Source organism: Athene noctua, chromosome 2 (genome assembly GCF_965140245.1).
Source record: "Athene noctua chromosome 2, bAthNoc1.hap1.1, whole genome shotgun sequence".
Lineage (NCBI taxonomy): Eukaryota > Metazoa > Chordata > Aves > Strigiformes > Strigidae > Athene > Athene noctua.
The window spans coordinates 81,418,137-81,430,780 of NC_134038.1; the positions used below are offsets into that span (position 1 = coordinate 81,418,137).

Consider the following 12,644-nt stretch of genomic DNA (forward strand, 5'->3'; position numbering starts at 1 on the left):
TGTTTCAATTTGTGCTCACTGCTTCTGGGCCTGTCACTGGGCACCACTGAAAAAAAGCCTGGCTCTGCCTTCTTTTTACCCTCCCTCCAAGTATTTATACATATCGAGGAGATCTTCTTGAGCCTTCTCTTCTCCAGGCTGAACAGTCCCACCTCTCTCAGCCTTTCCTCTTAGAAGAGTCCTTTAGTCCTCTTTTGTGACCCTTTGCTGGACTCTCTCCAGTATCCCCCTGGATGGCAGCACAACCCTCTGGCACATCAACCACTCCTCCTAATTTTGTGCCACCTGGGGACTTGCTGAGGGTACACTCTGCCCCATCATCCAAATGACTAATAAAGGTGTTGAAGACAACTGGATCCAGTGTTGACCTCTGGGGTGCACCACTAGTTAATGGCGTCCAGCTAGACTTTGTGCCATAGATCACTACCCGCTGGACTTGGCTGTTCAGCCTATTTTCAGTCCATCTCACTGCTTATCCAGTCCATACTTTATCATCAAATAATTGACAAACTTAATTGGAAGAGTGCCAGCAAGCAGACACCATGGGGTTTTTTTAGTTGGTTTGGTTTTCCTGGAAAAATAATAGTAAACAGTACAATTTTGCTCCTATTTACATACAACTAGCTACATTAGTTTCAAGATTTCGTGATCTATATGCTGCAGAACATATTTTTTCAGTTACTGTAAATCAGTCATTACTGACTGATTTTGCCAAGCCTCCTCTTATTCACCAAAGAAATACATTATTCACAATATTATCTCTAACCAGTGGAATTAAAAGCAATGGAATAAGTAATTCCAGTAAAATAAGTATTTCCCTAATGCTTAATAAAGCACTGGAAATCAGTGGAAAGGGAAGTAAAGGTGGGAAAAAAGCAATCAAACTTTATTATGTTTAGAACAGTATCTATAATGTTTTTCTCACTAATTTTTTCTTCATTTCCTTCTTGCATACTTTGCTTTTACAAATTAGCAGTGGTCCAATAATCATACAGATTCCAGTAAAAAAACAAGACAAAAACAAACAAGCACACAAACAAACAAAACAAAAACCACTAAAACCTAAACATATATATATATATAAAAAAACAGTTTAAGGAAATTGCCTTTTACCCCAGAATCAAATTTCTCAAAATAAAGTGACAATTAACTCTCATTCAGCTGTCCTTTATATTGCATTCTGTGTATGTCTGAAGTCCCCTTAATTTCAGAACTTTTTTATGTTTGTATTATTTCGGCATATATGAACTCTCCTTTATAAGGCCTAATTAAATTAACCAACATCTTATTTTAACCTGCAGAGACACTGCTTAAACAAAAGGAGTATTCCAGGTGAAAGTAAGTTTCTTACAAGTTGAATGAGACATTTAAACAACTCAGCTACTGATAAGGAACTAATAAGGAATACATCAAGGAGTTAAATTGTAGTGATGTTTTGAGAGTTTCGAACTATTTAAGAGAATTATATCAGCTTAATCCTTTTCCTGAAGTTATTAATAATGTCAAAAGACAGCATGATCAAATGCCTGCCCTTTCTTAGGTTTAGTATTTACATTATTTACAGAGGCAGCTAGTGTAATATATAATTTTAAACTCTTTAATCTCAAGATTCAGAATCACAAGTATGAACAGCAATGTCAAAACTAACTGATAAAAAACACCTTTGAACAGTTTGAGGGTCTCGAGAACACTAGCACCACTAACAATTTCTGTGAAGCTAAGATCCAAAAGCTGATGTTTAAGCTACTTCATCTCAAGTTTTCATGTATTTATCTCAGGGACAAATATGTTGACTGTACAACCCAGAGATACAGGGAGTATATGTAAACATATCACTAACCTGAGCATAGGGTTATTTGAAATTTATGTCAGATGTATTTTTAGATATACTTAAGAGCTCAGAAAACCAGCTCCTGTTCTTACACTTCCATCATAATGGGCAAGACTAAATTCCCTTAAAGGGACAATTAAAACAAAATTATACTTGTTATTCTTTCCACTTAAAGCCAAAACAGGAAGGTGTTCTTGAGGCTCTGACAAACATGTTGAGGACAAAACATAGCATTTCTAAATGAGGGCCTCCTACTTTGTATTTAGATGAAGTTTCATGCTAAAAGGCAGGTTACAGGGCAGGTACATTTAAACTGTCACCAGGAAGCAAATTAATATGAGAAATGCATGCTGCTTTTTGCATTTATTTTTCAGTTCAATATAACGGTTTCTAGTGTGGATTCAAATGTTCCCATTAAAAGTCGCTCTTCACTCTCTCAGTATCCATTCTGACTTACATTTCAGTCCTCTCCACATTGTTGCAGTTTAGCAAGTTATTTAACAATGTATTTGACTACTTTCTCACACCAGTTTGCTTTTTACTTCTGATTCCTTCCAGTCAAACATATTCTATCGTTTAGTCTCCTTTTGTTAGTGCCTTCTGACTACTTCAATTATCCAAGTAGAGATTTAAGTGGCATTTGACCACTTATGTGAACTTTTTATTGCCTCCACTACCCATCATTACACTGATATGAACACAGATAATTGAATCATCCAGTGGCTTAAATAATGACCTTCCCCAAAACCCAAACAACTGTTTTCTGTTCTTTTGCATCAACTAACAAACATTCCCAGGTCATTTAGCAAGGTCGGTGACAGTGTTTTTATTTAAAAGACATTGTTATAAGTCATATGGATAATTCAAGAGGTTTTACTAGCATTGAGGAGATTTTGAAATAATACTCATTTGTTACAAAATCATGCACCAGGTATTTCCTAAAAAGAGCTGGATTAGCCCAGAGCCAATATTCTTTCAGTTTCTAGGGGATGGTAGCTGGACTACTATCCTTTACCTAATACTGCAACCCCATCACTTCAAGTCATTCATATCACACTTCTTTCATCATTTTAGAACAATACAGACTAATGCTCACTATGGCAGTTTTGTCTGTCTATCACATCAATGAAAATGGAAGCAAGGCTCTCCTATACAGATAATCTGAATATAAATACAGATTTTAAAATCCCATGAATATGAAGATGTGCCACACTTGGTAACACAGACTACCTTCAAAGTCACTGGACAGAACAGCCACCCTTGATGCATAGACTTACTATGCATTTTTAAGGCATATTTCTATTAGCATCTGTTTTACCATATTCCCTTTCCCTATTCTTCTAACCATCTCCATGGTTATCAGAGTCCATCTTTACCAGTTCTTTGAGGTGCATCCCTTAAGAAGTCAACAAAGAATGCATCAGTTTCAGGATCCAGCAAAGCTTTTGCTTCATCAAATTCCTCCTCAATGAGTTTTGCCACAGCTGCATCAAACCAGTTTACATCTTCTGAGGTTGTGAAACGATCAGCAATAACACACTTACATTCATGCTTCCATAGTTTCATCAGTACCTATATTAAAAAAAAAAGAAAAAAAAGGAGCATTTCAGTCAGATTAAGTTTGTAACAAAGCTAAGCCAATTTAAAAAGTCGTGCTTGCTTTTATTTATTTATTTTAAAATCATGTTAACACTAGAAAAGAAACAGTAGTTATTTAGGGGTTTATTCAGGAGAGATACATTGAGCTTCTCATTCTGCTCAAAAGCATTTTAAATTTACATTCAGTTAAGTGTGCAAGAAGCTTAATCTAACATCCCAAACCAGAGAGTGTTTACCAAATCAAGATTTTATTTCCCTAGTCCTAAAAGCATGTTCATACCTGTTCACACATGTTTATGCACTGATAACACTCTTTTTTAGCTGGTCATTAAGTAGAAGGTGCATGGAAATAATAGCATCATGGCATGAATAATTTCATGCCAAACACAGATATCACTCCCAATACTATATTTAAAGTAGTTAAAGAAAAAAAACCCATATAAGTGTTTATATTATTCCTTCTACAAATTCAATATACCTTTAAAGTCCTTTGGTTTGGTCATAGGACGGAGAAAGAAAACCTGTCAGATTCTTAATCCTACCAGCACTGGTTTTATCCTTCACTATTACTACACAATAGTAGAAAAAATTTGAAGTACTCCTTGAAGACCCCTTGTTTGAGTTTACAGTACTTTGCACAAATGACACATGTTATGTCAAGTCTCAAAACTAATATGTAAATTTATACAATCAGATTTTGAGCAACTGTTTGCTATACTTCAAAAGGCATTAATTGAGAATATATATACATATAATCATCTTAGTGCTGCATATTTTTAGCTTCAGAAATTAAAATCAATGCTAAAATTTAAATTTTAAATGTAGTAGAATTCAGGAGCTTATTCAAGAATCGGGGAAGTACATTAAAGATGAAGTAATTCTATAACGCAAATGTATAATAAGTTTTACATGATTACCATAAACATTGCTTTCCAGCACTTCATGTTTCCATGCTCAAAACACTAAAAGACTTTTCCTTAAAAAAATTAAAAGATAAGTGATGCATAAATTATTGAGCTTTTCTGGAAGAAAGGTGGATTATGAAAAAAAAAATCAGTATTACTCATTACTACTTTTTAATTTTAAACCATAAACCAGAAATCATTTTATACTCAGATATTAGGCAGTGACTGAAAGCCTTAAGATACTAGTGGAGAAAGAAGAATTAATTGTTTTTCTAATCAATATGTACGTATTTTCATTGGGTTAAAATAAGTTCATCGCTTCTCATAATTTTCTTTGCTCTCTTCTTTCAAACAAACTAGCATGTGTCAATAGAACAAGTAGACAGAAGCAAACGCTCTTCTGTCAAAAGAAGCATTTCTTGTAATAGTTATGAAACAAAATTGTCATTTCAGTTGGCACTGTAAAAGCTAGACTAAAACATCTTTGCCTTGAACACTGAAAACTTTTTTAATCAGAAATTATATTTTTTGAAAGTGAACTCAACTGCAAATAAGTTACACCGTTCATCTTCTTTGCTACACTATAATTATACACAAAGCCACTGATGTGCTGCACTTACCTTTGGTTCACTGATCACTTCTGATGTAGTATTCAGCATTCCTTGCCAAATCCTTGAGAGATCTCGAAGGTTGAAGACATAATGGAATTTGGCTGGTGTGGGCAACATTTTTAGTTTGGTAATCTGCCATAGCCTGCGTGTCAGTGGAACCAGTTTGGCTACTGTTTTCTTCACATCTTCTGAAAATCCCCGCTCGCCACAATAGTGCCCTTCTCCAATTACACCTGTGGGGAAAAAAAATGCCAAATGAAAGATTTTTCTAAAACACACTAGCACAACACCAAGAGCTACAATATTCTTATTTTTATTATTTTAATTCCCCAAACCCTGTCAAATCTGTTGAAATGGCTTTCCAGTCTTTATTCAAATCTTGATTCACCTGGTCTTAACACCATTCTGTCACTAGCTCACTATTTAGCTCTTAATTAACTGTCTGTTAAAAATATTTTCTATCAAAATAGCTTCCACAGCCTTTGAATACTAATCTCTTCTCTGAGACTAATCCTGTCCTTTGTGAAAGTCTAGGCATTAGTCACTCGTTCCTAGCATCAGTAGCACCTTAGCTACTCTCCAGCATTGTCACTGAATCCAGGAATGGCCTTCTTGCCGTTTTTCCTAACACAGCATACCAATAGATTCAGAGATATGACTGGACCTGTAAAATTTACAGATTGATAACCACAGAATCTTTTAAGTTAGAAAAGACCTTCAAGATCATCAAGTACAACTGTTAACCTAGCACTGCCAGGTCCAACACTAAACCATGTCTCTAAGCACCACATCTACACATCTTTTAAATACCACCAGGGATGGTGACTCAACCACTTCCCTGGACAGCCTGCTTCAATGCTTGACAACCCTTTCACTGAAGAATTTTTTTCAAATATCCAATCTAAACGTCCTCTGGCACAACCTGAGCTCATTTCCTCTTGTCCTATCACTTGATACATGGGAGAAGAGACCAACACCCACCTCACTAAAACCTCATTTCAGGCAGCTGTAGAGTGATGAGGTCTCCCCTCAGCCTCCTTTTTTCCAGACTAAACAATCCCAGTTTCCTCAGCCACTCCTCATAAGACTTCTGCTCTAAAGCTTTCACCAGCTTTGTTGCTCTTCTGATGTGCTTCAGGACCTCAATGTCTTTCTTTTAGTGAGGGGCTCAAAACTGAACATGGTATTCAAAGTGAAGCCTCACCAGTGCTAAGTACATGGGGAACAATCGCTTCCCTAGTCCTGCTGGCCACAAGAAATTGCAGGTGGGGACTGATTACCAAAGGACAATGTGCTGGTAAGCAAATCAGAAGGGGATTAAGCCTCTATTGTAATCACAATGTTTACAAATAGAGGAATGAAGAAAAAACGACTACCACTTTCAAAAATGGAATGGATACAAAGCTAATTTCCCTTTACCAAAAATTTTGTCAATGGAAGAATTAGAAGGCAGAGTACAGTTGAACACAGAAAATTGTCTCTTGAGCCTCTGTGGAATGTCATTGCGACCTCCCCCAGGGTGGATCATGGCAGCCAAAAACTGAATGTCCACAATGTTGGTAAATTCACCGGGCTTTTCCAGGTTATACAGTCCATTCTGTTCCATCAGCTGCCTAACTATCTCATTAGTGACCTGTAAAATAATCAGGTATTATATAACAGAATATTATACACACAACTAAACAAAATACAAAACACACTTATGTACTTGAAAGACCTCATAAAGATCACACCATTATTTTCTCCCCCAAACCTCTGCTTATATACTTCAGGAGAAAAATGCACTGCTAGCAATAAGCATATTTATATTGTCTTTCACTAGTAGTATCTATGGACAAAACTCCTGGGAATAGAGGGGAATCCCTAGTTTAGAACTAATCCTTCATACTTGATTTCATTCTCGCTTGAATGCTGCATGATTTCCAACAGTGTTGTATGGAAATACTTCTTCCTTTTAAAATAAAATTTCCAGTTTCTTCTAATCAAGCCCAAAATGATGCATCTCCACATGTTGCATTTGCTACCAAGTACTTTGATGAAATTTCCATGTGCAGAAATCACAAGCATGTTTTTTCAAGCTGCAAACACGGACTACTGGCATACAAAAGAATGTAAGATTCCTTTCCTTAGCCATAAACGACCCCCTGATTTTCTGTTTGACGAGCTGAAAACATCCCATGTATAGTCATATAATGTACTGTCTTTCTCTAGAAATTCTAACACTAGTCTCCAAAGCAATATACTTCAGAATAATCTTGCCAATGTACATCATGATTACTTCAAAATTTTTAAAGCAGAGAAGTCACTTCTTACCTCTCAGCATTCACAGTATTTTAATTATCATTTACACAGCCAGTTTGCTATCACAATTTGTGTGCCAAAGGTTTTTTTCTAATTAATTTTTAATTTTTTTTTTTTAAATTAAAAAATGAGCATCGGTAAAAAATATTGTTAAAACTATACGGGCATGTTTTAAGAAGTATTTGAACTGCTTCTTGTAGTCAGTATATTTATTTTCAATTAATTCATGACAACATAAAACTAGATGGGTTCTTTAAAAAGACTGTTTAATAATTAAGCACTACATATGAAATTTAACCCCTACCGTCCGCTTGAGAAATCAGCAAGGAAAGAAAGAAAATATCTTTTGCCTTCTTTTTTCCTCTTTTACAAACTAACCTGATCTCCCCATTCATTTATTATGGGCATATTCACATCATCAATGAAGACTGTCATCTTTTTGCCTGCAGGCGGACCATAAGTTGTGCCCATGCGCTTGTCCACATAACTTTCTATTGTACGCTGTTAAAAGACAATTATTAGCATAGTTACAAAGAGCCCTTCATTTCATACATGATTCAGTCAGATAAACATATTGATAATTTTGTTATACAGAATTTTACTAAGGAAGGTTTAGACAACATATCTGATGGAAGTAACTGTACTGGTTCAACTAGAATGTCTGAAATCTCATGCTATACAGCATTAGGTTAGTATCAGATAGAACAAACATCTAGCATAGACAACCATGTCTAACATTTCATAATTTTGAAACTATTCTGAACTTTTCTTTCATTTTATTTATCAGCAAAATTCATGGTTGCTAGCAGTAAAGATTAAACTAATAATCTGTCAGATTCGAACGATGTGATTCTTGAAGATGTTTCCAGCAGACATCAATGTATTCATAAAAGCATACAGTGATAATTAAACTCACATACATAGACTTGATGAAATAATTCTAGTAAACTTATCACTACTTTTCTTCCCATCATCTTTCCATTGCTCCATTCTTCTTAAGGTCCGGTTTTTATTTATTCTATACCAAGTGACAGCTCTCTTAACCATGCATAGCTATTCTTTAGTGTTAATCTAAATACCTGCATTCTTATGTTGTGCCTAGGCTCCTGTACAGAAACCTGGAATGCCCCCTTACACAACTGGCATCAGTTAGACTGAGATTTTAAAAGTTAGTAATTTTAAAGCATGTGTCGTAACAGACAATGCTTTGGTCTAGACTGTTATCAGAGATTTGACTGTTAAGACTTGCACATCCATTTTAGATATCTTGATGACCAATATCTTGATGATCAATAAACTTGACATCTATTTTATAAAAATAGATGTACCAACACTACTTTTTGTTCACGTAGTCTAATCAATAGAAGGAATAATACTAAGGAAAATAAGACCAAGATTACATACTTGTATATTAAACATGTTAATAGTTTCTACTATGTTATAAATGCAGATGATAGATGAGGCATCAGGCTTGCAGACAGCAATTCTGATTACAGCACAGACAGCACTTTGGCTTGGCATACCAAACCACATTAAAAACATTTCCCATATATATTGCCAGAAGGTTAAAGAAACTTAAAATAATTCAAAGTCACTCAGTAGAAATTTGGACAGGCTGTACAGTTTAGGATTTAAGTATTCATAGTTCTATTCAGAGCAGCTGCACTGCATGTGTTACTTTTTTAATGAGTAATTTAATTTACTGAAATTTGAATTGCAGACAGCACACTTTTTATGACAGACTGTTGTGGGTAGCACTTATTTTACTCATGGCTTTTAGGGAAATCTGAGGGAAGTCACTGACAGCTCTACCCAATTAGTGAGAATTATACATTTGACATAAAAACATGAAATGTGATGAAACAAATAATACGCATGATATTGTAATAGTCCAAGAACAGCTCAATAACTACCAAATAAGTTGAAGGGAACATGGTTTTTCAGAAGGCTTTTAAATCATGTGTTAGGATGACCTTTGAGCAGGTGCTTTTTAGTTTCTTCACTAATTTTCAATTAAATAAACCACTTGCAGAAACATCTTCCTGGCAAATTCTCAGAACAATCTCTGAGGCCAATCACATTGTACTAGAAAGTGAATGACTACTATACCTGGAAAATTAATGGGGTAGTTGCAGATGAAAAATTCAAACTCTTAGCCATGTGGCTTTCAGGGTTATACTTTGACATAAAACCTTTGATGATAACAGTCTTTGCAGTTCCTTGCTCACCAATTAGTAGGACAGCCTAGACAAAGACAACATTGAAATAAGACAAAACACAAGAACTGGATGTCTTGGCAAAGCCTCAGCAATCCCATTTAACTTATGAACTTAAATGAAACTAGAAAAGCTATGTAAAGTGAATTCTCAACAAGGGACGTGTGGAAGCAAAATAGTTTAAGTCTCATAGAATTTTGCAGGCCTGACAAGTTAAAAATATTTGCAGTTAACAGTCATGTCAGTCAGCACAATTTAACTAAAAAAGGAATGAATTATTCATAAAAGGTATTGTTTCTCTAAAAAAGGATGCACCTTCTAGAGCCTCATTATCTGAAAGATTTTAAATGCTGTTGTTATTTACCATATTCTGCTTATGTGACACAGTTTTGGTGAAGAATGAGTTGAATAACCTAAAGGTACATAAACTCTGTAACTGCCCCATGTGGGTAGAGTTCATATCAGCAGAATCTGGCACTCTGCTGCCCTGTGTGCTGCCCCCTCTCCAACAGCTACATGAAAGAATTGCTTCTGTCTGACCTGATCTCAGCTGTAATTACAGTTATTTCTGCTGCAGAAAGGATGGGTGAGGGGAAGACAAAAAAATCTTGAAGCAGTGAGTATTCAAGAGTTCAAGCATATTTACATGAATGTAGCTCCCGGAATCACCATTTTATATTCAAAAAAGAATTTTTTCCTTCTCAATAGTATAATATTTCATTTCTAATTCCAAAACTTTATCACGTGTAGTGTTAGCACTATTCAGATGTGAAATACAGAAAAAGTACCTTGCCCTGTTTTGCAATGATTTTAATAAGGAAATCCATTCTCACATTGTCAACGTTAGGCACAAGAATGGTTCCATACTCTGGAGTGCTGCTACTGGGATATACATACTCTTTAACACGTGTATTCCAGTGCATCCATTGACCTAATAAGTAAAAAATTAATTAATGTTTTAGAAATACAAGGCATCATCCCATCTTTTGTTTTCCATTGATTTGACTGATCTGTCAGCACCTCTGATTCACATACAGTAATCCCACTCTGTAAATTCAGACCAAAATTATAGAATCTCTCAAGCTGGATCTAAGAGGCTTTCTCCTCTTTCCTACATAAATTATGACAAGGACAAGTTTGTCTAATTTTGTTCAGTTGACAATTCATCGGCACAGAGACCATGCAGCTTTCTGTAGCAATATATCCACATTCTCATTTCTCACAGGAAACAGGGAAGAAAGTTTCTACAACATCACCAGTAAAGTGTAGCTGTAAAACAAAACTTGCTAAAGGAACAAAAAAGAAGGTCAGCTACAAAAAAAGTCTGAATTAATTCTCTAAAAGAAGCACATTTTAAAAATTACTTTTAAGTTTTACTTCATACCACCAGCTGGGTTACTAACCATCAGATGCCACATAATAATCAAACATGGTATCTTCACTGCCTTCTGGGATACAGGGGAGATCAAGTTTTATTGTTGCATGGTTTCGAAGCCAGTGTTCCATTTTGCATCTGTCTTCCAGTTCTAGTAATGCTCCTACACTCCACATAAGAGAGAAGACGTACAGCCTTTCCAAGTATTTTGCAGTCAATTCCCCTCCTTGCTCCTGAAGGAGTGAGTTAGGTTTTTATTTTTAATAGCCTGAAAATTCTACTTGAGAATCATTAGTAACATCAAGTTAAAAGCCTTCAGTCATGTCTAAATTTACTGATATCTTCATCAATGAAGAGACTGAATCAATATCAAGTAGACCACAAAATACAGAAAAGCACTCTGTAAATATCAGTTTTAATCGCCCATTACAGCATTTGATCTGTTGAAGTTCTAATTTATAATCTGATAACAATCCACCTAAAAAAAACAGAAGGAAAACTGCTGTCTGATGCATGCTACATGTGAGTGCTAAACATCACATCCAAATGTGAAAAGGGGACATCCTAGCTATTATTTCCTAAAAAAAATAAGGTATTCCTTATTAACATGCATCTTCATTTATATTCCAAGTTATCAAAGAATCTCCTCTTTACATAACCTCATAACTTAAAATTATCTCCATTAGATTAGGTAAATATTAAAAAATCCACACTACTTTACCTTAGGTGGGATAAGGCCCTGCAGCATATTAATGCTCTGCATAATCACAAAGGCTTCCAACATCTCAGTCTTGCATTGCAGAGACTGAATGCTGAAGCGGTATAAGTCTGGGAACGATGAAGAAAACAGCTGACGTAGAATTTCAGCTTCTTGGAATGAACATCTTTTCAAAAATCCCTGTTACAAAGCATGGTGAGAAAATAAATTTAGTTCCCAATGCAAGTCTCAGCATATTCAACTCTAGTAATTCAAAAGGTCCAGCGAGCACGGGAAGTTGATTTCTTGGGGGGAGGGGGGGGGGGCTCAGATTCCCTGCCTGTTGAGTAGGGCATGGCTAGCAGAAGGTCAAATTTACCCAAGTATGCATAATTCCATCTGGATTTTAAATATGGATATTGAAGAACAAAGCACTTTAAATTTTTCAACAGCACAAAAAACCACATTATTTTCAAATATTTTTTAATCATAATAGCTGTTTAAGTTATAAAACAACTCTGCAAAGAAAGATCGTATGTACTGAAGACAAGTTGAATTTATTCTGCACAACATTAGTTTCTAGCAGTGATACAGGGTATCCCCAAAACATCTGGCAGTTGTAAAAAAGAAGTTAGATTTCAGGGGGGATGTCTGCTGGTGTGTGTAGTGTTTTTACTGTGCATCTCAGTACCTGTAATGCTAACTCTAATTAAAATCTAATTAAAACTACCTATTTCTCAAGATCATACAACAGGATTTATTCTTTGATGCCTTTAGCTCAAGCTAGTGAGTGACCCGCTTCTTTGAGTTACTCAGAAGCTCTCTCTCATCTGTGTGGCACCTACACAAAATACACTCATCAGCAAATACACTTGCAGATTCTTCCCCAAAATTCAAATTAAAATTTGGCACAAATTGAAATAAAATAAATTCCATTTAAACATAAGAACTTTTTTTTTTTTTAATTGTGAGGGTGGTCAAACACTGGAACAGGCTTCTCAGGGAGCTTCTGGAGTCTCCATCTCAAAACTCAACAAGACACAGTCCTGAGCAACCTACTCTAGTTGATTCTGCTTTGAGGTGTGTTCAACTACACAGTCTCCAGAGGT

General features: G+C 35.5%; 1 protein-coding gene across 1 annotated transcript in view; it reads right to left on the minus strand.

The window, feature by feature from the left end:
• DNAH5 (dynein axonemal heavy chain 5) overlaps window positions 1-12,644 on the minus strand; it is a 128,879-nt gene that overhangs the window by 45,260 nt on the left and 70,975 nt on the right. The window contains exons 44-51 of the mRNA XM_074897847.1: window positions 11,560-11,736; window positions 10,867-11,071; window positions 10,252-10,394; window positions 9,357-9,491; window positions 7,626-7,748; window positions 6,366-6,579; window positions 4,956-5,179; window positions 3,208-3,403 (exon numbers count right to left, since the gene is read on the minus strand). Of these exons, the coding sequence (XP_074753948.1) occupies window positions 3,208-3,403; window positions 4,956-5,179; window positions 6,366-6,579; window positions 7,626-7,748; window positions 9,357-9,491; window positions 10,252-10,394; window positions 10,867-11,071; window positions 11,560-11,736 (1,417 nt within the window). The remainder of the gene's footprint in view (window positions 1-3,207; window positions 3,404-4,955; window positions 5,180-6,365; window positions 6,580-7,625; window positions 7,749-9,356; window positions 9,492-10,251; window positions 10,395-10,866; window positions 11,072-11,559; window positions 11,737-12,644) is intronic.